The 26188-nt window shown below is 41.0% G+C and overlaps 1 protein-coding gene across 1 annotated transcript in view; it reads right to left on the bottom strand.

Annotated features, from left to right (window-relative positions):
• The window catches only part of CUL1 (cullin 1), a 54500-nt gene extending 29989 nt beyond the window's left edge, over window positions 1-24511 (bottom strand). The window contains exons 1-2 of the mRNA XM_037386542.1: window positions 24380-24511; window positions 7800-8092 (exon numbers count right to left, since the gene is read on the bottom strand). Coding sequence (XP_037242439.1) covers window positions 7800-7939 — 140 coding nt within the window. The 5' untranslated portion in view covers window positions 7940-8092; window positions 24380-24511. The remainder of the gene's footprint in view (window positions 1-7799; window positions 8093-24379) is intronic.
• Window positions 24512-26188: the final 1677 nt, after the last annotated feature.

Here is a 26188-nt window from a genome sequence, read left to right as displayed (position 1 = left end):
AACTGGTTTTCCAGTATAATGGGAGTTCATGCAGGCAACTGGTGATGTGACTAGGGAAGTGACGGCCACCACAACTAAGTGTTGTCACTGTTCCCAGGTCCTTTGCTAAGGATATCTGAATTTCTCTGTCCACAAGGCAGAAGTGAAACAGGCTTTCAGAGTGCTGCATATACTTTTTCAGCAAGTACGCCCTCAAAATACAAGCTTGAGCACACCAGTCACCTCTAATCTACTCTCCACCCCAGAAAGTACCAAAATACTCCATACAGCATTTTTTTTCCCCTCCAAAAGCAACTGCAAACAGAAATTAAGCGAGACAAGTATCAGTTCTGCAATTCAACACACAACAGGAAAACACTCAGATTTTACACTGACGGGTACAAATTACTCAGTTTCACATGAGTCTCCTGATCTTAAATTTTTTAATAAAGAAAACAGTTCTGCTGAGGTATTAACTGATTCCCCTTTCAGCAGCACAGCTAGGTGCCCACAGTTTTTCCATTTTGCTACAAAAAATTAACATACTACACCAAGTCTGTATGAGGAACAGGTATGTAAAATTAAAAGGAACTGAAAGAGAAGCAGAATTTAATACAATGTAGCACAAAACCATAGGGCAGAGAGAAATGACAACAAAGCTTTTGAGAAGCAGGAAGCACATCAAAACAGCTGAACAACTCCCTAACCAGATCTTTTCTCTCATTACTTCTAGTCTCTTTATAATAAAAGATCCGTCTTAGGCATAAATTTGCTATTGCAGATCTTACTCAGTAATTAACTCTCTCTTAAGTGCTCTGTCACTTCAACAGCTGGCCTACAGGAACAAAGTGAGATTAGTTCCACTTTTGTCAAAAATCTGTATTTCCTAGATTACACCAAAGCATGCAAGAACAACATATAGAAATTTACTGAAAATACTGACAGGAAAACTGCTAGGAAGGATCATGGAAGTTTTGTACTCTTGTAAAACCACTTCTAATACAAACAATACAGCCTTACCATATTTACTAAAGAACAGCTTTACATATTTTCTTCAAAATTATTAAAAACACTTCAACTCCTGTTGAAATTCAGAAGATTAGGCTGTGCAAACCTCACAAAACCTCAGGCACGCCGCTATAGAAGTGGACATGCCTATGTGACTTTAACATTTCATAAGCTAAACAGATGAAGGAATTTTGCACAAGTTTTTGAAATTATAAGGTTGCCAAAAAGAAGTAACAAGTGGTTTAAACACCCACTTCAGCTTTGCTAGGAGCAGCAGTAAAACAAAAACCCCCGAACCCTTCACTCCTTTCAGGGAGGTATCAGCAAGAGCCTATTTTAAGTATATTCAGTTTGTCATCCAGTAAGGAAGGGTTACCTCGACAAAGCAATTCAGAGAAAATGAAAACCCCAAAATTAAGACCTTGTCCCCAGCCCCACACACTCTCCATTTGTCTTTCAATACACTTTATCCTAAGATCAATTACACATGTAAGTCTTTAGATTAGATAAAATTGCACGGTTAACCCATCACCATTTTAGTGGGGGAAGGACTGAGGCAGAGACTGAAGGAGCTATTGCAGCAGCAGCCACACAGCTGCTATGAAAATCCAGCCATAACTGAGCTCAGACACGTTTCTACAAGTCTGAGATGGGAGAAACTTCCAGCAAAAGCTATCTGAAGACCAACAGGTAACTTCTTGTTTTCCTCTTCCTAGCATAAACTCCAAAGAACCACAGAGAAGCACTGAGTTACAAGGAAAAAAACAAATTTTCAGAGCCAAACACATATACACAGCATACAGTCTTTATGCTGGGAAGTATAAGAACTACTATAACTAAGGTTGCTTTAAAGTTTAAATTTCTTTGCATTGACAGAGGTTGGTTTTGTATAGAATACTCTTGGTTACTATAAAAAGCAAGTAGAACAGCAAGCAATCACGGTGGCAAAGAACATTAAAAAAGGAACCAATCATACTAATATAAACATTCTGCACTTCTTTCAAATGGAAGCAATGATTTTTATAAATATACACCAAACCATACAATTATATCTACCTTTCCACACAAGGAAAAGTGTATTACGTACCCTTCGAAGACGTAAACAAATACATTTACTTCTACCTTTGCACTCCACACAAACACTACATGGCACATGGGAAACACTATGAAATACATTGAATATAAGCAGGATTAATACTAGCAGACAGCGGAGGCTACTTTCATGTGTTCAGAGCAACCTTAAGCAACTGGACTTGAAAGTGAAAGATGGCTTAGAGTGACAGAACCTCAAGAGAAAGTGGAACAGTTTCTGAGGTTTAAAAAATGCATGCCCTAACACCCCATTATCTTTTCTGTACAGGAAAAGCATAATAATCTGTTCGGGGGCCGTGTGTGTAAAAAGACCAAAAAGCCAAAAAAACCATACCATGCTGCCTAGTAACAACAGATTCATGGGATTGGAAAATAGAAGATTCTCAGAGTTTTAATATACATCTGCTAAGCTAAAATCCTACTAAAAAACAGGAATTCCAGTGAAAGCCACTAGGACAAGGACTGCAGTAGAAGCAACTTTTACAACTACAGAAGACCGTGGCAAATGGATGCCAAGAGAAAGGCTTCATGGTTTCCCTTGAGTAACATATACTACTGGTGCTGAATCTACCCACGGGCAGAAAAATGTTCAATGTATTTATACATTCTATTTTATGAACAGAAAAATTATCCCCAGTCATCTGGTATTTTTAAATGTAAGCATACTACTCTTAATTATTTAATGTTTAACACAGTCTTTCCTTTACCACTTGCTAATATCTGAGGGAAAAAAATCCCAGATTATAAAACTGATTACAGTAACCTTTTGTGATTTATACTTACTTATATTTATCAATGGATAATCAGTAATTATCACTTCATTAAAATCAGTTAACAAAATTTAATCACAATAAGAAAATTCAAAAACAAAGGAAAGATTTTTCATAAAACAATGAAATGTGACAGAACAACCTAACCTTACTTTAAAATACTTTAAACAATTGAAAATAATTACTGTGGCTAATAAGGGAACAATAATATAAGAAACATTTGCAGAATCCAATTTACAGGTGTAAGATGAACAAATTTTAAGTCATAGCAAATTCGGTCATTTGACTTCAAAGTTTCACATAATAGCTATAGAATAGCTAATGCCAAACACAACTACTGAAATGTACTCTAGGAACTGTTGACATTTATGTACACAACATTAGAAAGATTTCGAAAGCCAATCTGGACGTTGCAGATGCACATTTTAGTAAAACCACCACAACTTCCATAGTACTGTATAATCTTTTTATCAATTAAAAGATCTTCATGTAGATAAAAACCTTATTTGTTATAAATTAACGGTACTTGGAACCTTTAAACAGTCTTATTTTTCCCAATTTAATTTTCATTAAATATCAGAACTGTACAAAAAGGTTCCTCTGTTCAGTATGAGCACAAGAGAACTACGCTGTCTAAAAAAATTCCTTAAGAATGCTTCTCATATTATGTTTTGTAAATCAAGACAGTGAAAGCCTGAGATTATGCTGTAAAAAAGTCATTTTGACATTTCAAATAAAAAAGTACACACGTATGAAATAAAAGTCCACCACTAAGCCTTCCACTGACCCATCATATCTGGAAACTGAGAAGTTGATGTGTGCTTGGAGGAAGAGTAACAATTTCAGAAATTAATTCAGCTTTTTGTGTAAGCCACTATTATGCTAGTTTAATATAGCGCAGGGAAGTTTAACTGTAGTCTAGTAGCTGATCTGAGAACCTGCTTAAGATACATAAAACAAGAGTAACAAAATCCTTTAATTCTTTCCACTGCAGAGTTTAAATCCAAATGTATGTAAATCCCAATTCATCCTCTCACACCACGAGGCCTGAGGAAAATAAACTGCAGACTCACCATACAATTACTCTGAAAACCAGGCATCACCTTCTGCCAAAACCAGAAAACCAGCACAAGATGCACAAATATTTTATCATTGCCAAATGGAGTGTAAGTAGAGGTGGCCGTAAAGACAAGTGACTTACAGCAATATGAATATGTTGAGTAAAAATAATTCTAGTAAAGGAAGTTATAGATCTTCCACCAACAATTCAAAACAGAAGCCCACAACTTCAGTTTAATGGAAGCACAGTTCTCTCAGACGGATTAACTAGCAGTTTCCTTCAAGCAGACTAAATGCCACATAGAGATATTTTGCATACATTGATACTACAATTTCATTAGTCCTTGACTAATTGCAACCAACAGGGTTCCTTTTTTGTTGCTGCAGAACAGTGGCTTGAACTTTTTTCCCTTTGCATAAAGCAGAAAGAATTACTTCTGAGTGACCCCCCCCTCAGATGCAATGTACCCAAACTTGCTGTGGTCCTCCCGAGTTCCAGGAGTGACTCTTGGGTGACTTTATCACTGCTGTAACGCTGACTTTTACAACCTAGTCCTGTGGCTAACAGTCTCCAAACTAATTGCTATCAAAGGAAAAACAGAGTAAAAAGGCCTTTGCCTCACGATATTAGTAATGCTGTTAGGTCTGCTGTTCCTAAAAATCTAGTTAATCTTACCATTTCTCTTTTCTGCATGAGGTCAATTCTTGGCATGTAATTCTATGCTAACTTGCAATACAGCCTGTCACAAGATGTTAGTTACTATTGCAGGAGCTACTAAGCTCTCTCCAGTACTATAAATTACTTAATATCTGGGTAAGGGACAGAAAAGCATCCAGATTTCATTTTCAATAATCTCACACATGGGAAAAACAAAACCAAACAAAAAACCACCAAACTACACAACAACAAAACAGTGTCACCATCCACAACAAACAACTAAAGCAATTCTGTTTCTACATGGAAGTTGTAAATTCTCAACAGGAAGCACAAAGAACATACCTCAGAAAGCAATTAAATTACATTAGTACAGTGATCTTCATAATCATGCAAGGAGTGGTAAATAAAAATAACAACTTCCATAAAGACTGCTTTTTTTGGTTAGGTGCTTTGGCATATCTGGCAGGCAAAAGGAATCACAAAAGTATATGCAGTACTGAAAAACACCTGGTGATCATCTGATCTGACAGAAAAATATACCCTGCAATCAGAAGCACAATTGAATCTAAAATAGAAAAAGCAGGGATAAGAATCTTGATAACCACCTTTAAGAAACAAGATTTCTTGGTTCATATCTTCAGTATTCTAAGATCTACAAAGCCCCTGGTATAATCAACCTCCTTCTTCTCCTGCTGGAATGAAGGAAAATAAATAAATAAATAAATCACTTAAGTACAAGCTCTGGCCTGTACTCAGAGACTGCATCTAGTGTCTCACAAAGACAGACACTAAACAAAGAAAATGAGTGGAGGCAGGATGGAGATCCAAACTGTCTGAATTGCATAACTCCTCCAATTCTTTTCCAGATTCCCTTGAAAAATGCACAACAAAAACCTCCACATCTCCAATCGACTTTGACTGAGATACAGAACTAAAAGTAGGTTTGCTTCTATGCATGGTTCTCCTCCTCTTACAAATTACAGGGATGAAATGGAATCCATTTTAGGAGCAACACCCTGACAAAAACAAAAAAGGATGGGGCAGGTGTGGGGGTGTGTGTGACAGGACATGGGACAAAAGAGGATGAGGAAATGCCTAAACTGTCCACTGTGCAAGATTCCCAAACGGCTATCACATCCAGCATCCTTGTAAGTAGGGCTGATCTTCAGGCCACTTACAGCTGCAGCTGAAACTCATTTGCATGTTTGGCTTTCCAAGCCAAGCTGTTTGATAGGCAGAGCTTCCAGAAATAAAAGTCCATCCATTTACTAGTTATTGTATGCAAAGACTGAGCAAAGGTGTTACAGATACTGAAAGGGGAGTAATCTTTTAAGCCTAACTGCTGAACGTGTGCACTTAGTATAGGATGCAAAGTGCGCTGTTTTCTTCATAGTAGATTAAAAACTCTTAGCCTAACCAGTGCCAAATATTCTGAGTTATCAGACTATTAAATTAATCCACAAATAAAAGTCACCCACTAAAACTATCCACTAAATCAATTCACTTGTAAAAGTAACAAAAACCACCCTTAGTTTCAGATCAAACAACTCTGTGAAGCAGCAACAAGAAGCAAATGAGCAGTTAATAGACAATATATCCCTTTTACAGCTTCATTCCAAGAATATTTGAGAACATCAGGAAAAGAAAAAAAGTGTTTTAACATTACCATTACAAGTGGTACTTAGTCCTCAGCTGCCCTGCTTGACAGATCTCACAAACCTGAATATTTTAAAGGCACTCAAGGAAAAAGTCTCCCAAAGGTTCTACTACATGTTAGATTTCTAGCAGACATTCAACATTTGCAGACTGTTTCATTTAGTCAAGAACAATGCTGAACCTAGTGCTGCAAGAAATCAGTCATTTTAAGAAAAGTTAGGACCCTCAACCAAATGTTATTTCATTTTCCCATCACTATTAAAGAAGTAACCCAGAAACACTCAGCAGACTGCCCAGGGTTTTTCCCAGCCCCACCAGAAGCATGGATTCTGCAGGCACAGATAAGGTTACACATTGACTGAGATTACATGTACAGAAAACAATCTTTTCCATCTCCTTAGAAAGTACAGAGAGCTACAGAATTAACTGCTTTATAGCCTTCAAGCTCCTCTTTCTGTTATAAAAGCTCTGCCCTTTCAAAAACATTAACACAGACTAAAATTCAATACGCAATTCCAAATCAGTGCCAACAACAGCTTTAGACGTTAACTTATGTATCAGAACAAAAAAACCTCTAAAATTTGATAAAGAAAACAGCAGAACTACTTAGTCAGATAGGAAATGTATTCAGTCATCATCTCTTCTACCATATGTCTACAAACTTTGCTGTACCACCATCTTCTTAAGCAGTGCTTACTCTACTGAGCAATACAAGGTTACGAGAGTGAACACAGAACAACAGATGCAAAACAGAGGTGGCTCCTCACCAAATCCATTTATGTGCAACTTTACAGGTGGAACATAACAGAAGGATTTCTCACTTTCCAAACAAACTCTTGAAGTCAAACACTGAAGCTATAATACAGCAAGAGGCACATTCCTCCTTCAAATTAGTTATAGAAGATCCTTACGCACTACCTGATAAAAACAAGCTTCCTACAATCTTGCAAACAGTACTTCAGTACACACATACAAGGATGAACACAACTCCCTTTCAGCATCTTATAACAACTCCCAGAATGGGGAGATGCTGGATGCTGGGAAATTTCAATAGCTCTCTGATGCAAGCTAGGAATTCAAGAGAAATCCACTGGGTGCATTCTCACTCCAGCTGGAAAATTATAAAAACAACTCAAGAGTAAAGTCCTACTCTGAGATTGACAAGAGAAAATTTTTCCAGATAACTGGCCATTATGACCAAGTAAGACCTGCAGCATAATGCCAGACTAACATATGAAGGAAAAAGAACTTCTGTTTTCTTTTGGTGTACTGTGGACTCAAAATTAGACCTATTAATGAAATCACTTTAAACATCTGCTCTGTCAAAGATAACAGTAATCAAACCTGAAATTCAGAAGTAGCCATAATTATGAAGACAATTTTCCAGACAACAGAATGTTCCTGCTTATTCGCCAGGAAGATTAAATAGAAAAGGCTAATCTTCAAAATCAAAATATATTCTTAAAAGCCACTAAGTCAAATTTGCACTTATGAAGCCATTTTGAATTTAGAAAAGTAAAAAGCTATCTCTAATCTACTAACAGTGGAAGTATTAACTGGCTTAGGCATTAGGATACGTGTAGAGTTCCATGTATCTGGATTTTGCCATACTTTGTCTGGTATAAACCTGTTGAATTCCAGCTCTTAGGTCATCCCATATCTGGTCAAGACCAATCTGTTTAAGTCCATGTGGGTTCTGACTCCTATTTGATGACATTTTGTATTTCCTGTAAAGTCTTCCAGTGCAGCAGCCTGAGATCTGCTTATTCCTCCATCAGAATCACAAGTCAAGTAACATTCTAAACTCAGTTGCAGCAACTCGGTGAGATATTCTTTACATACAAAGAGTGATGTTTCCCAGGAGGACAATCTGCAAAAGGAAAAGAAAACATGCACGTTACATGACAGTCCAAACTCATTTACATTGGAGAAAAAGATACAAAATTAATTATTTCACTGAAACATCTTCATTTACACAGATAAGAAATCCATGATGAGATCTGAAATACCAGAACCAAGGAAAATAATTTTGCAATTCAGCAATCAACTACAAAATGTGACTGTCAGTGCCCAGATCAGTCCAAAGCCTGTAGGCACTTAGGCCTGTGCTGCTGACAACAAAACCCTAACGCCAATAAGAAAACCTAACAGTAAAAATCTTTCCAAGCAGCAGACACCTTGTGCAAAAAGCCTCCCTACACAACAGTAAAACTCCAGTATTTCCAAACAACTCGGGGTTCTGTGGTAACTCGTTGTTTAACATGCATCCTGATAGATATCCAAGATTAACAAGATACTAAACCCAACCATTTTTCTTCAATTATCAATAATTCTTCCAGACTTGAGATTCTATTACAGGTAACCTGAAAATCCAAGATATTTTGGAAGCAGGGAATTCTTCTGTCTGGTAAATGCATGCTTACATACATTTTTTTTGCTAAGTAAATGAACACTACTTCCTTCAATGTCATCCTACCAGCAAGAAAATATGCAGCCAATAATGGTGGGAAGAACGAACAGCTAATAGAGTGCACAAAATAAAGACTGCATGAATTGTGAATAAAAGAATAAGATACTAAGAAAATGCAGAACTCCCATGAGTGCTTAAGTGTGTCTTTGTGTGACAAACACAAGGTTTGGGAGGTAATGAAAGGATAGTTATCAATTCATCAGCCACGTGAAATGACAGGGTAGGAAAACAGTCACCTGGAAAGGATTACTGAGAATATCAAGCAGCCAAGAGCCTTTTTTAAACAAGTCCTTAAAAATATTTTTCAATTTTAATGTGTCTCATCCACCATAACAACAAAATTAGACAACACCCAAAAACAACAAAGGTAACAGGATTTAAAAAACTAACCCACAAGTAACAGTTGTAGCGAGTCAGGATCAACTTACTCTTACTGCAGCCTTTCTATATATAAAGGGGGCTTACAAGAAAGATGGAGAAACACTTTACCAGCAACTGTAGTGACAGGACAAGGGTCAATGGTTTTAAATTGAAAGAGGGTAGATTTAGATTAGATATAAGAAAGTGTTTTATACAATGAGGGTGGTGAGGCACTGGCACAGGTTGCCCAGAAAAGCTGTGGATGCCCCATCCCTGGGAGGGCTCAAGGTCAGGTTGATGGGGCTTGGAGCAGCCTGGGTTGGTGGAAGGTGTCTGTGCCCGTGGCAGGGGGGTGGAACTAGCTGATCTTGAAAGGTCCTTTCCAACCCAAACCATCCTGTGATTCTGTACCCTACAGCCCATTCACTGAAATACTCAAAACACAGTGAAACATGATGATGGTTTTGCTATGCTTCTGTAGACAAGAATACAGCTTTATGCTAAACCTGTAATGGAGCCTGCTGGCCAAGACATGTATGAACCCTTCCATAATTTCAAGGGTAGTATAGGCTGAGACCTGATAAATCCTATTATTTGGTTTTGACCTTTCAGGAGCTGAAAATAAAGATATTCCTTCAGGATCTACAGTATGTGATAGGTGCTTTGTCACAGCCACTTCTAGTCTATTGTATATTCTACTCCAGTTTCACAGATTAAGTATTCTGTTATACCCCCTCCCTGATATCTGCCCAATTATTTGTAGGACTTCTTTTCTGCGTTTTCTCCCTGACCCTAAAAAGACCAGATAAGATTGAGACAGCTCTTCAGGATTCTTAGTCAATGACTGCCTTACTGCAGTAACACCTAAGTTACCACTCTTCATAGTCCTTTACTATACATCACCCATAAGGACTTAAATCTCACGCTCTTAAGTAAAATCACTGAGAACTATTTTCATTATGTCAATCTGAGCAACAAGTACTGTCTCGTTTCAATCAAACATAAACTGCTTCTGTAGATAATTTTTCTTTTTACATGAGCAATGATTACATAAAAGATTAGGTGGAAAACCAAGAATTCAATTAATATATATCTTATAAAACATACACTTAAAATCCAACCTTGCCATTCTGTTTCTAAAATTACAGCAAACTGGTTGTTAAAGACACGTCGGAATAATGCTGCATCATGCTTTAGTGTAATACAGATCATACCTTGTTTGTATTGAACTTCTTTAATTTCTGGAAATCGAACCTGCTGCAGTACTAATAACGACAGACTTTCACAACCAAGCAATGAAAGCCAGAAAGAACAAAGGTCCACAAGTGGCCACTTGCCTCTACTGCAGGAAATGCTCTGTGCATGTTACACACCCACAGTCTTGGACTATGACCCTAAGTCAGCATCGCAATACAAAGCAAGAAAATTCAATGTCTACCATCCAGGAGAGAAGAAACTTTTCAGTTCCTGAAATTGGGTACTATTTGAACTCTCCACAGAAGCAAGAGAAGACACGGTTACAAATCTACTTATGACTACAGTATGTGTAAAAAGTAACTGACCGTTATTGTCTTACTAATCTGCAAAAAGCAAGCAGCCTAGAATGAGAGTGCATTATAGTAAAAATACTTCGGCATACCAAGGCAAAAATCCTTCACTGCTGTCTAAAAGTTCACAACAAAAAGCTAACCCCTTGCTAGCTAGCAGAAATTGTAACAGGTAAAACAGCTCATAACTGAGCCCAGGTCCCTCCCCAGGCAGCCTGCAGAGAGAAGCTACAGCCAGGGCTCTTACTCAGACATCTCTCAGAGTGCCTGTCAGAGGCAGCCACCCTTCCATTGCAAGCCTGCCTGTCACTCAGCAGATGTGGATCTTCCCCCTCTATAACAATGGAAATAAACTTTCTTCCCCAACTAAGCATCTCCTAGTTTTTATGTACCCTGGTGCATCTACAAATCCTATCTTTTCCCAGAATCTTTTAAACTCAAGGTATTCACACTGTACTAATTTTCCCTCCCCTCCCCTGAAAGTAACCCTTGGTATTTAAATCAAGATGTAGCCATTAAAAAAACAAACCAAAACATTAAAAACAATGTCATAAGAAAGAAGTTAACTTTGATTATTATTTTCTCATGTAGTCCACTACATAGACATACTCTTTATAAGCAATAAATTCACTGCATTTGACATCACCTTGCTATCCCTCGGCTGGCTTCCAATTTGAATTCTGCAATTAAAGACACAAATACACAATGACAGCATCACATCACTAACTTCCTAGACTCAAATAATTTACTGCTTCCAGTCACTAACTAGTTAACACAGTTGGGAAATAAAGCAGTAGAGGAACAATGCTACAAACTACTAGGTTTTTTGCAGATTTAGTCATGTGCAGAAAAACAGAAAGGTAATTATTAATATAATATCTTAATAGGAGTAAAGTTTCACTACATAAGAATACTTTAACTACTATAGCATATTTATGAAGCAACCATTTAAACTTGGTGGCTAAACTAAGCTATGGTCTTACATGTACAGAAAAAGGAGGGGTAAAACAAGGCTTTGTTACTCAGTACAGTTGTTACTATACACAAACACAGTAAAAATGTGATCTAAAATATGAAGTCTATTTCATGTGAAAAATCTAAGTGTAGTTTTCAAAGGTATTTATGGGATTCACACACAGAAAAACTCTCCTAAGCAAAAAGTTCTGGAAGGTCAAATCTGGCCCACAGTACGGACAGTTATCTCTTTACCCAACATCCCATTTGCTAAACCTACAAAGAGGGAGAAAAGAGAGGTTAGAAGTCTATGACTTCCCAGTGCCCAGGCTGTCAGCAACTGCCAAGAGCAAGGCGCCTCCCCACCCAAGAACCATGCATTGCTACAGGTGAATTAAAACATTCACATTGTCATAACTTTGTATCAGTGAGATCTCTCACTTTCCTGTGGGCTGTACTGTTGGCAGGACTACACGCACATCAGGCTTGAACCGTACTTGTCACCATACTTTCTTGCCCAAACAGCTCAAACTTGCTGGTGACCTGCTTTGTGGACAGGATCACTTGCCTGACTTGCAACATCCACTCTGTAGCTCCAGACCAGAGAACACAGACTTCATCATATCTTCAGGACCAGCTATTATTACATGGAAAAAACCCCCATCCCTGTAGTTTCCAGCTGATAGATACACAATTTGAAGCTGAAGTATGACAGTGCTCAGCGCCACCCCGTCTTTCAACCCTGCATTCAACTGTAATTAAAACACTGTCAAACAAAACTGTAATTTCTGCCCATGCTAATCGTCAAAAGGAGGTAATATTTCTGCCAAAACTTCAGAACAGCCTTGAACGACAGCAGGAAACATTAAACCCTCCTTTTCATTACTGGGGGACACAAAGCATGGCACACCTCATATGCAAGGAAACACATCACATTTTGTTTGACCGATCGTCGAGTAACAAACAGTATTTTTTTGTAGATATCCCACCTGAGTAAAATTATGTGTATGCCAAATGAGGCCTACAGGGAAATCTGAAAGCTAACCCTACTTTTATCCAAAAATCCTAATAAAAAGAACTAGATGTACATCATCTCAAGCCATCTTCTGGAATGACTACCTCATTTTTACTTCCTAATACAACATAACTTTCAGCTTCATGGCTCCAAGACTTATGCATCACCTGTTGTCCTCCCACAACCATTTATTTTAGATAGCTAGCTTCAGTAATTACAGATAGAATTTGAAGCTGTCAGCTTCTAAGCCTAGTAAAAACTTAGAGGTCCAGAGCAATGTTTTCCAGCTAACACGAGAGCCCGGATAGCATTTTTTTAATGACATAGTAGAGGCACAGGACCTAGACTTAGTCATTTCCAAGTATTTAATCCCTTGTCTAATTTCAAACATGAGGAGAACATTCTTGTCACGCCTAATAGCATGAGCTGGGTGACCAGATTTAATCATACTAAAACCAAACACATTAGGGAAGAGAAGTAAGTTTCACTAATAAGCTATGGTGGAATGAATGCCATTAAAAGTAAGCTTAAAGACCTTCAGTGTTACGAGGTTTCCAAAGTTTACAAGTGTGTATTAAAAGTCAGAATCTCACCTTTGCCTCAGATCCATTTTCTAAAACAGAACGCAATTTTCCCAGCAACAAAAATACAGTACAAGTTCATTTGGACACTGGCTGTCGTTTAACGACTTTTGTAAAAAGTGGTGCAGTGACCATGTTCACCTGAATGGCTACAATACCCCTCTGATAAATGTTTAATCTTTGGCTTCAAAACACAAGAAAAAGGAGTAAGTTTAATATAGCCACACACTTAATGCAACATGAAGCTCCTCTTGCCAAACTCTTTCCTCCTCATTTTTCCAGCTTGATTCCTCTAACTTTATCCTGCTCTCCTGTTGCTGTATTTCAGCAAGTCCGATCCAGAAATTCAACAGATGCTCTTGTATTCAGCAAAACAGCAACACTCAATAAGGTTCCCAACCAGTTTTATTCCCTCAAAGTCTCTGCTACTGCCACACTGTGCCAAGGCAACTATTAAGGTTTTTCACCAAAGATACACAGTACCGACTGAACCAACACCCCACAACACAAGCACACTAAAGTATTTTTGAAAAACTGTAAGAGAAGCACACTGAACACTGCCTTTGTTCTAACACAAGCTGTTTGTGTATTCTTAAACTATTCTAAAACCAACTTAAGATATTGGATGCTGGTGTATACCCTAGCTCACATAAATTTCAAAATTGCTATAGTTGAAGTGACCCTAAAGTATTACGGTATTAAAATTTTTGACGAGTTTTTGCCTTACAGTAAGCATCCAAAGGCACCTCTGATTGTTTTCAGTGTTAGGCTTGATACAAAACATACCAAAAAATAAACCAAACCCCTCTCATAACCAAAGTGGTCAATTTATTATTTATATATCCTCTCTTACCAAACACGGACACTTTCACAGATAGGACACTGCAAATGATTCATCCTACAAACCAGTCATAAGATTCTTCTTGAAGTCATGCAAACACACACTTTGAAAAGGTGTGTATATGCAAAGTACAGAGCTGAGAATAATATAGCTCCCTCCACTTCTAGTTAGCTTGTAAGATACAATCTACATGATTAATCAGATAAAAGCACTGGCCAGGGTGGGGTGACATTTAAAATTTCTCTTTGCTTTCACCTTTTACTTCTTTACGTTTACAATCTATGAGCTATTTCTTGGAATTTTTTTCCCAGGTTAAAAATAATCTCTTGAATCCTAGAGAATGCAGCCTCCATTCTAGCACACATTTATGTCTGATGGAGTGGAAAGAGACAAGACAAATAATTCTGTTTTGTCCCTATAATCACCTGTACTCACAATTTATGATTTCACAGTCACTTTTTATATCCATGTACCTGCAAATGTAATTATTTTGTGTTTACTTGACTTCAGTTGAGGTGAGCATTATGAGCTCAAAACTATAGCGTAACATGGTCCTGCATGCCACATTTTACAGCACTAACATTTCTGTCCAGAAGTATTTTAGGTCACTAAATATACAGACTGTAAACTAGGGAGACAGTTTATGCACGTAAAGTGACCCAATCCTTAAAGCATGACTAGGAGCATGCATAATGACTTTAGCACTTTACATGCTACAAATGTGTAATTAACCAACATGTGGAGAATCTGTCTACAGAAGACATTTCCACTGTGCCCCCCAAAAATGAAATCACAACTACTGTAAGAAATGGTTATGCTAGAGATCATATTAGTACCAGAAGAGAAATATTAGAATCTTTTCTCCTTTTTCAATATCAAAGATATTTAAGACACAAATTGTGCAAATTACAATGCTCAGTTCCTCTGTATTATTATGAAATACTGAGTTATATGCAGTGTGAAAAGCTTTAGCTCATCTTTATTTTCAAGAGAGTTAAATTCAGTTCACCCTCATTATGACAAAAAGACAGATCTATACATGCATACACCTCCCCCTTCCAAAAGTTGTCTTTGGGTGGTAAAAGCATTCTGCACAGCATTTTTTTCTTTTTTAAGTAATTTAGAGTAGAAGCAAGTATGCTTAATTTGCCAGTAGTTTAATAACAGGTTGTTTAAATTTGGTGTAAAGTTTGAGCAGTTGCTACTTTACCTCACTGACAATGCCTTCATTCAGGGCTTCAGTGTTCTTCCCACACCCCCTGCTTTGTGTGTCACAGCTCTGATCAATGATACCTAAAGCGCTATAAGGAAAGGATACACCCCTACGTTACTTCATATGCCAATGATACAGCTGCCAGCTGAAAATATAAATCAAAAGCCTGGATGTCTTCTTCACAACTAGAAAGACACTTAAGTTCACCTTTCTTTCCACATTTAAACAGAACACCAGGCAGGTTTGCCACTTTTTCATTTATTCTTGCCTATTCTTTCACTAGTTCTTTAACATTCTTCTCTTATTTCAGCTTTAACCATGTCTTCCTTGAGCAAACAGTCCTGCAAACTTTGACAGAGACCTCACTACAGCAATGCAATAGCTAAAACAAAACACCACACCACATATGTGCCACCTAACAGACAGAGCCTAGATCTGGACTAGACCAGGTTTGCTGATGCACCGAGCAGACTGTCCCTTCCGCACTTGCAACTGAAGTAACCTTTGGTCCATATTAACAACTGTGCCAACAAGGAAAGTTTCACGGTAGCCTTACTGCATTGCCATCAACTTTGCGAATTATGGCAGCGATTACGTCCTTAACACTACTATACAGGTACATTTTTTCAGGTTTTATTTAGCCATCTTTAAGGGAGTTCGCTTTTTTGCTGTTCAAGTAATCCTTATGCACAAAGTTTGTAGACTACTCCTAAACTGAAATGCTCTTTCCAACCTGAGGTCTTGGGTTTTCCTGTGCCACAAATAGGATGCAGACCTTACTGTGTTTTTAACTGAGCCTGCAGCAATAAGCTCCATAGCTTCTTAAAACACTGATTACGCTCAGCTCTTGCACCTTGGAAAAAGGAAGGCTGCAGACTAGGAAAGGAGCAACAGTGTGCAAAGTCAAAATATCAGCGCGCTGAAGAGGAGGAAGAAGGGTTTACACAAGACAAAGGGCCTTGAATGTTCCCACTCACTCTGGCTTAAATCATATATAGATACAATCTGTGCTAAACAACAACAAACCCAACCCCAACCAAAAAAAAAACCAACAAAAAAACCAAAACTAAAAACCAACAAAACCCAAATACACATAAACCTTGAAGGACAACTCACATGGAGACCCATTTCTTGAATCATCCAGGAAGACGCAGAAAATGAAAATGAGGGAAGACAAGCCATGAAAACATGATGTTAGGTGAAGGAGAGGAGAAAAGGAAGGAGAAAAGGAAGGAGAAAAGGAAGGAGAAAAGGAAGGAGAAAAGGAAGGAGAAAAGGAAGGAGAAAAGGAAGGAGAAAAGGAAGGAGAAAAGGAAGGAGAAAAGGAAGGAGAAAAGGAAGGAGAAAAGGAAGGAGAAAAGGAAGGAGAAAAGGAAGGAGAAAAGGAAGGAGAAAAGGAAGGAGAAAAGGAAGGAGAAAAGGAAGGAGAAAAGGAAGGAGAAAAGGAAGGAGAAAAGGAAGGAGAAAAGGAAGGAGAAAAGGAAGGAGAAAAGGAAGGAGAAAAAGGAAGGAGAAAAGGAAGGAGAAAAGGAAGGAGAAAAGGAAGGAGAAAAGGAAGGAGAAAAGGAAGGAGAAAAGGAAGGAGAAAAGGAAGGAGAAAAGGAAGGAGAAAAGGAAGGAGAAAAGGAAGGAGAAAAGGAAGGAGAAAAGGAAGGAGAAAAGGAAGGAGAAAAGGAAGGAGAAAAGGAAGGAGAAAAGGAAGGAGAAAAGGAAGGAGAAAAGGAAGGAGAAAAGGAAGGAGAAAAGGAAGGAGAAAAGGAAGGAGAAACTCTGGAAACTCACAAATACCTTGGGCCAGTTTAGAGACCTTAATGATCCTGCAAGGACAATTCTTACACATAACTGCTTTCCTGAAAGCTCTTACCAGCCATCAAGACTTTAACTAAATCCAACTCAATAAGCTAAACACTGATCCTACTGATTTCCACAAAGAAAATCCTGGTATGGTCTTACAGTGTACTTCAGACACAGTATGATCTCTGCCAGAACCCACAGGGCAAACCTCTGAACCCCGGGACAAATCCCCCTCCATTATAACAGCACTTAGTGCACCACAACAGGTACTTTCATACTGACCTGTTAGACACAAACAGGGATTTTCACCTGTAACAATGTCTACATACAAAGTTCTCCCATGCTCTTGGAAGGTGGTGGTTCTTATCAGTAATTTTAAAAAGTACTAATGTTAATGGGCATAAAGCAATTCTGGCTGGAGTCTCTTCCCAACAACTTGCTAATTTTATAGCATCTTCCATCTTGTTACTTTTGTAAGAGCTCAGCTGATTAAGGCAATGCGGTTTGCCACCTCAGTTTATAAATAAAGATCACGATCACACCGATTCGTCTTGCAAACAGTCTGACATTTTCAGATGTTCAAACATACCACAAGAGTATGGCTTAAATACTGAAGAGCTTCCTCCTATATTCACCATCATGCTAACGTCTCCCTCAGAAGTGACAAGGATTGCAATTATCATATAGTAGAAACAATCTACAAATCAAGGACTACTGCAGGTACTCACATTTTGTGCATCTGACAAAGTTGCTACCCTGTGAAAGCTGCCCCCTCTATCTTTTTTTTTTTTAAATCAGGTCTACATTAAGTGCACAGATACATCTACTCCCGATCTAGATTCCTACTGTGGTATAATGCTGCAAACACTGTTAGCCATGAACAGTACAACTTTTACGTATCTCATTGCAGATGCCTAAATACTGACAAGGCACACTTACTTCCACAACCAGCAAGAAAAAGAATGAGAACTTTCTTGTTAAAGCCTAGAAAGGGATTCATACATGATTTTTTCTGATTCAACCACAAAAACTGAACTGGAACTGAATTAACTCCCAGCGAAGAAATTGTATCTCACAAAAAAATAAATTCAGTATAATTTTCAACAAATTTTTAATCAGTTTTGACCTCTAATGACTGCAAAAGGTGTGCCTGCTACAGAAATGAACCAGTTTAACTTAATTTTGTAAAAGTTAAAATCGATGCACATCCTTCACAGCCACACTTAAATCCCGCTTCTTGTCGATTTAGCTTGCACCATTAAGTTTTAAAGCTAAACCTGCATTAAAACCTAACAAAAGCCATTACTTAAGCATATATCTTTTTATATGATACTACTCCTATCCCTTATGGCACTCTAGCAAATGCACACTTTCAGAGACAACAAAACTTTTCCAAAGTTATCTCTGAAAAAAGCACAGTAAGAGAACATATGTTTTCTTAAGAAAAGGCAGAAATTTTTAAAAAGCATTTTCAATTGTACAGTGAAAAGCTTCTCCTTTGGCTATCCATAAGCAAGCAAAATGTTTGCCCATGACATTATTATGATGAAAAGCAAGACGGAAAGGCTAGCAGCTATGAAAATAAGAACTATTTCCTATAACCCTCTTTTCCCCCCTCAATTCAGTCCTCCAAGCTTTACATAAAGCTTCCAGATGACAGTCTCCACTGCTGTGAGACTAGAGGAGCTGTTAAATTTACATAAGGAATTAAGTTTAAAATTACAGAGCAAAACAGGGTGAACTAAGGTCACACCAGCAGCCTTACTTCTGAACTCTAATCCACGTTAAGATATTGTCCAACCAACACAACAATACACAGAGCGACAAAAAGCCAAGTCACATCAGATGCAAATTAAAATTACAAACAAGAAGTTTCAGAGTTAGCTACGGCTGAAATCGCATTCCTAACAAGCCAAATTCTTGTTGCTCCCCGCTTTAAATTAAAAAAAAAACACCCAACTTTTGTCTACCTGGTATATTAATGAATCTAATACATGGGTCCCAGTAGCAAGACCACCAGTATCTCCATGAAAGCAGGAAAAGAGAAGCATATGCATATCTTCAAAAGATCAGTACATTACCAAAGCAGAGTGAGAAGCTCCTACACTGTAAAAACTTTTGATCATGATCCTCACCATTCTACGTGTGAATACAATATTTCCATTTCTTCTTCATAGTAACACCAAGTTTGATACATACAGCAACATAAACTAGAGCAAATCTAATGAAATCCAAAGACAAGGAACATTTTGTATCACCTTTATGTACTTCTAATTTAAAAAAAAGCAGAACCCAATAGCATTTGAACTGATAAATCTAGTACATCTAAGACCTCTGAGAAAAGTTATTTGACCCTTTATTCTTCGTACTGATGTCAAACAGTGCCTCGTACCTGCTAGACCAAGCTACGACAGTGTTCCATATGACTCCAAAACCAGAACAATCAAAGGGGGAAGAAAAGTAGATAACATTATTTTTTTCCTGAGATTTTGGAAGAACATCACATCATAGTTATCTTGTTTATTCAATAATCATAGAATGGTTTGGGTTGGAAGAGACCTTTCAAGATCATCTAGTTCCACCCCCCTGCCCTGGGCAGGGACACCTCCCACCAGCCCAGGCAGCTCCCAGCCCCGTCCAGCCTGGCCTTGGGCACTGCCAGGGATGGGGCATCCACAGCTGCTCTGGGCAGCCTGTGCCAGCGCCTCACCACCCTCACAGGAAAGAATTTATTCCTTATATCTAACTTAAATCTATTCTTCTCCACTTTAAAACTGTTGCCCCTTGTACTCTCACCACATGCCCTGGTAGAAAGTCTCTCACCATTTTTCCTGTAAGCCCCCTTCAGATACTGAAAGGCCACAATAAGGTCTTCCTGAAGCCTTCTCTTCTGCAGGCTGAACCCCACAACCCCAGCTCTCTCTGTCTGTCTTCACAGGAGAGGTGTCCCATCCCTCTGACCACTTCCATGGCCTCCTCTGGACCCACTCTGACAGGTCCATGTCTGTCTTCTGCTGGGGGCCCCAGAGCTGGATGCAGTGCTCCAGGTGGGGTCTCACGACAGCAGAACAGAGTGTGAGAATCACTTCCCTCGACCTGCCGGTTATGCTTCTTTTTACAAGTCCAGGATACAACTGGCAAAGAAGGTAGGGCAACCTTGAGGATAAAGTGCAAGAGACTGCAACTCTGGCAAAAACCTACATATGACTGTATACCAGTTTCCTGAAGTGCAAAATGGAATTAGTATTCTCCTATTTTCACAGTAGCCTTCCTTCATTTTTTCCTGAGGTTCATAGATGAAAAGGGATTTGAAAAATGTTACATTAAAGTGGAATGTAATAAATGTTTGGCTTATTTAAAAAATATGTATTTGATTTTGACCTGCATCATTTATAAGAAGAGGTGAGGTAGCAACATGAAGCAGTTCACTGTTGTAGCATCAGAGGCTGGGTAAAAAGAAAACTGTCAGAAAATTACCCATTGGGGTACATAATATTTCCTAAGCCAGTGCTTTTCCCAGCAGTTTAGTGCAATTATTCCATGATTTGGCCTCATGTAACTACTCCTGCTGGATAACACAACAAGTGTTTAAATTTGACAACGTTCCACCTCTGTAGTTAAGGGCTACAAGTTACAGCACTACAGCACGGCACATCAGCTCAAGACAATTTTATTACCAAATCATGTCTGTAACATGTCTGAACAGCAGTGTTGTAGAAACATCAATATTCAATCTGTAGTAGTTCTTCCATCAAAAAAGCTACAACTCTTAAAATAAAATAGGAAGTTTATTATATAGACAAGCTCAACAGCTCTCTAATTTTCCAACCATTACATTTTCTTGCCTTTTCCTTACTGAAAACTCTCCCTTTAACCAGTAAGGGAAACACAAGTGTCTCAGTGACTATTTAAAAAAAAAAAATAGTTTAAGTTTGCATGCTGTATAGGTTACAACTTTTACCTAGGCCTCCAAACGTTGGTTCCAACAACTTCTTTACATGGAGATTTATCTTGAAAAATACAGTATTTATTAGTTTATACAATATTTATCAGTTTACCCTTGCAAAAAAAATAATAAAATGCTAGCACCTAAAGTAGTCCATCTAACGCAAGTTCATGCATTCCTAAAGCACATGCAGAACTTCCAAGACCAAATTTTTCCACATTCTTCTTTCATCCAGCTCTGTCCAGCAAGAAGACTGTCAAGCTGCAGGCTGCTGGCACTGCCTGTGCACATCCTCCTGGCATGTCCATCCAACTGGGACACCTACCCCATTTTCTTCCTCATGCACACAGACAGACCCTGTTGGACAGCATGGGAAGTACAAAAGCACAGCACTGATCCAGCCACCTTACACTTTAATTTGATTCTGTCCTTGGTGAGTTGGAAAATCCTGGTTGAAAAGTGCAGCGATATTGGTATCCACGTGTAACACACTGACAACCTCTTACAGGGACAAACCCACTCACTTCACATTCAGGATACAAATTTTTGATGTTGATAGTGGTATTAAAGCCAGTGGGACATCTTTAAAGCTGTTTCATCCACTATAAAATAAAAAATAATAATAAAAAATCACAAAAAAACCCAAACTGCAATGCCAAGAGAGAAGACTCCAGGCATATCCAATTCACACAACCACTGACGCCCAAGATGTGACTCATCATTAAGCTGGGCCCTACTGAAATAATTGTGACTACACAAAACTAGGCACTACCTGAGAAATGCAACAGGTGAAAAGCGGTATTCTGAGATCTTAACACACAAGTTGTCAGAAAACACTTTTTAAGCTGAACATCTGAGGTAACTTTCTCAAAGGACTCAGTATTGCTTTAACAATACAGCTAGAATGTAAGAGCTTGCACCAAGACTAAGAATAAGCTAAATTAAAAAAAAAAAAGCCACCCCCAAATCAGTATCCAAATAAAAGTGAGAAACAATTTAGCTTAAATTAAATTATTTGAATTACAGCAATACACTTTTCTCATGCCAGCAGTCTAACAGGCCCAAGTTATAAGACAAGTTCAAACCAGTGTAAAAAGGACTAAGGTGGAAGAAGAATTGTTTAGTTAAATTTCAGCCAAGGAACAGGGTGCATATGCCTAATTTAGGCACCTGAACTAAGGAACTGTTCTCCACACAATCCCTGTATAGGCAATGGAAAGTTTCCTCCAGAGGGGTAATTCAGATCAGAAGCCTAGTTTAGTTGCTCTGAGCTGCTGTTGAGTTACTAGGATCTGTGTGTACCCAGCTCAAGAAATAAGCCGTTAACACTAGGCACCGAACCTGGATTCTAGTTAGGTGTATAAATTACTCCTCCATGGGACAGCTACATCCAGTGTTTCAACTGCACCTCAAATACCTGGTGATGATGCGACTGTGAAATGTAACCAATCTTAAGAACCAAAACAACTAAGAAAGACATAAAATAAGAAGTTGGGCAACAAATACTGAGACACAAGAAAAGCCACAAAGTAGAGGGAAAAAGACTTCTTTCTAGCAGAGTGGGCAGCAGAGACACAAAGTGTCAGTGCAACACAAGACACCTAACTATCCATACACAACATTACAGCAGTTCACCACAAGCACCTCTGGAGTAAAAACTATGCACCATGGTACCTATGAAGTATCTTATGAATTCCCCAAAGAGGATGCATCCCGAACACACTCCGTATCAGCTAAGTACCAATCCACAAGATATTATTACAAACAATACTTGGCCTAATTTAAGTTACACAGTCACTAGGTATTTCTGATACTCATGGACCATCCCTCCTCCTAGTCCTGCCAAAAGGATTTCCAAGACAGACTCATTTTTTCCGCAGACTAGCATCAGGGTATGTGTATGTATTAGGGGGGAGGTGTATGATTACATATGAACACATATGCTGGGGGAAAGGTGGTTGAGGAACTCAGTAACAAAACAAAAGGAAACAAAATAGGGTAAAACAAGTAAATAAACTATATCCTCTTAGTGCTGACAAGTATACAGATAACACAGCATTAAATTCCTTTCTCCTCAAAGGCACAGCTGGAGGGTTTAAATACAAAGTGGGGGAGACAGCACGTGAGCCTACAAAGGAAAAGGAGTATGTGGAAAGTATGAGGCAAGATGACAATGAAGGTCTTAATGACAGAATAAGATCAGAAGGCAAAAAACATGGGGAAGAAAACAGTCACTGGGAGCGAAAACCTGAATGGGGAAAGGTAGTAGGGGGATAATGATGGTGATACAACGTGACTCAAAGAGGGAACAAGAGGGAAAAGGATCCCAGTAAGGACAGAATTAGCTTTCAGTGGCAAAGCTATCGGGAAACAAGGTGATTATTTGCAATGACAGAAACCAGCAGGACTAGTGGATGGAGGCAAGAAATACGGAAAACAGACACAGAAAAGGTTACAGGGGGCACCTTCTCTGGTGAGGCCACAGCAGTGGGTGGCAACAAGGGCAAGAGCCTGGTGCACAGTCCTTGGCAATGACAGAAACCTGGAGAAGGTGACGAGGAGGAGCTGCGAGGAGCATCCCCCAGCTGACACGACGGTACTGGGGACACAGAGAGATCCCTCTGTGCACAACCCAGCAGCTCCTGGACAGACCCGAGTGCCACTCGGGCTCTGGGGATGGCTGGGATACAAAAAGGGGAACGGAGGCGGCACAGAGAAGGCCGTGGAGGACAGGAGGCAAGCGCGGAGCCGAAAACAGAGCTGAAGAGGTGACGGAGGAAAGCTCACAGAGAGCGAGCAGAGGCTTGGGACGAGCAGGCCCGGGGCGGCGAGGGCGGGCAGGCCGGGGACGGGGGCAGGGCGCGGGGCCGCGGCGGGACGGGCCCGGGGGCTCCGAGCCCGCGGGAGCGAAGGCAAGCGCAGGCACCGAGGCGGCCCCGGCCGTACGGGGCCCAGGGTCCCGGGGGAAGGCGGGCAGGCGGAAGGGAGGGCCGGGCGGGCACGGCGGGGGGAAGGCGGCAGGGGCGCGCAGGCCGGCCGGCGGGCAGAGCCGGCGGGGCAGCGGGGCGGCCGGCGGGGCAGCGGGGCGGCCGGCGGGGCGGGCTCCCGCCCCCACGGGGGCGATGCGTGCCGAGTGCGCAGTTAGCGGCCTCCCCGGCCCGGCCCGCGGCTCCTGGCGCCGCACCGGGGAGCGGGCGGCCAACAGATCCCGCCGCCCGCCGCGCTCCGCGGCCAGGTGCGCGCCCGGGAGAAGAAAGGCGGGCGGGCGGCCGGGCCGGGCCCGGCCTCCCCTTCTCCCGCGCCCCGTGCCAGGACTCGGTGCCGGGTCCCGCTCCGCCGAGGCCCGCGCGGCCTCAGTCCAGCGGGGCCGCTTCCTCCCGGGCTGGGCCCGGGCCGGCCTCGCTGCGACACAACGCCGCGGCCTCCCCGCACTCACCAGCATCGCGCGTCCCGCAGAGTCAGGCCGCGTCCGCCCGCCCCTTCCGCCTCCGCCAGGCCCGGATCTGCCGCCGCCGCCGCCTCCCCCCAGCGCGGCCCGGCAAGCGCGGAGGCACCGCCCCTCGCCGCCCGCTCCGCCCCGGCCCCCGGCTCTCGGCTCCCGGCCCCTGGCGCGGCCAGGCCCCGCGGAGAGGCGCGGGGGGTCCGGGGCTGCGGCTGCCCGCGCCGGGGGGGTCCGCCCGCCCGCTGCCCTCCCTTCCCTTGCGGACGGGCGAGGGGCGCTGCGGCGCGTGCTGGGGGGGACCCGAGCCCAGCCGCCTCCGTCGTCCTTCAGGAGAGGAGCGGGGCAGGTCGGGGCCCGGCCGGCAAGGGGGCGGCCGCCATCTCCCCTCGGCCGCCAGGCCCCTGCCCTGCCCCAGGGGTCGTGGCTGTGACCCTCCGGCGTTAGCCCAGTGCCAGAACTGCTGTGGGGTGGGTCAGGTCAACACCATGAGACACGATAAGACTGCCCTGCGTCTTGGGTGTTCCGTGGGAAGCGGGGCTCTGCGGCCTGCCCCGCAGCCCTGGCAGGCGGCGCGGCACGGCGCCGGCGGCTTGTCCCCGCCGAGCGAGCGGCAAACCGGCTGCAGGGCCGTAGGGACTGTCCGGTGAACGTCGCGCTGGAAACTTGGCGGTGATGAAAGTGCAGCTGTCCCAAGAGCGCTGCTGGAAATCTCTCTGTGATGGTGAATTTCGGATTCATAAGAAAATGTGAAAAGCGACGCTGCAGAGAGATCAGGGTAGGGATTGGAAAGGGAGTTGTGTTGTTCCGCTGGGAGCCGGTTGGAAGATAGGTGGTTGTGAAGGTATTGGGTCCAGCTGATTTAAGGAGAAGCAGTTACATGAACCTGTTTGCCGTCTGCGGACAAATCTAAGCAAAAATACCTAGTGTAGGTCACTTCAATTTATGATGATAAAATACAAAGGTCCAGCATATTTGCATCACTTTTATGTGATTGAAAGTGGGCCAGTTATTTTTTCTTTGCAACGGTATGAAATCAATGAAACAAAATCATACCACAGTTAAGATAGGTTTCAGAGAAGTAATGTCTTGCAGTCAGTCCTGTCTTATTTATTCCTGAGGACTGTGGAATTACATTGCTGGAGCTGTGCTGCAAAGGAAAAGACATATGGTCGTGTATCCTTTGGTATTGTGCTGTGTCAAGGTTCTCTGCACAGTACTCACAAACCCTGCCACAATGAATTCGGATTCTGATCTGAATTATACCAGACTACATTTAAAGCAACTCAAATAAGGTCATGAAAAGTTCTTATCCTTTAGATTAGTATAAAGAGTTCAACCCAGAAAATGCAGTAGCTTCATAGGAAAGAGAAACAGGGAAGCAACAGGAAGAAATGCTTCACCTGCATCCTGGCTACACCAACTGCACACCATTTTTTAAAATTGGCCTTTTCAAAGCTAATGGCCCTTAGTCACCTAAGTGCTTGAAAAATTATTTCCCTGTATAATAATGCCTTACTACAGCACAGCCTACTGAAGTGGACACAAGCAAAGTCATTGACACAGCCCTTCTAATGAAGCAATGCTGGCTAAGCACTTGAGAAGCACAGTCTTAGGAACAGGTTTAATGTGTAGCAGGGACAGCGTTTCAGTTGGCCGGGTGGCATCACAATGCGTATATTAATTTTGCCCATGTAGACATATTTTGCAAATACCAGTCCTAGGCATGACAAAATTTCTGGCTTGCTCACATATGTGAGCTGTGCTAGAGGAGAGTTTGTGTTTGTCATGCTGGATGCTGCATCA

The sequence above is a fragment of the Falco rusticolus genome, chromosome 4, assembly GCF_015220075.1.
Source record: "Falco rusticolus isolate bFalRus1 chromosome 4, bFalRus1.pri, whole genome shotgun sequence".
NCBI classification, from domain to species: domain Eukaryota; kingdom Metazoa; phylum Chordata; class Aves; order Falconiformes; family Falconidae; genus Falco; species Falco rusticolus.
The sequence above is the reverse complement of the archived record's forward strand: the minus strand, read 5'-3'. Positions and strand labels throughout refer to the sequence as shown.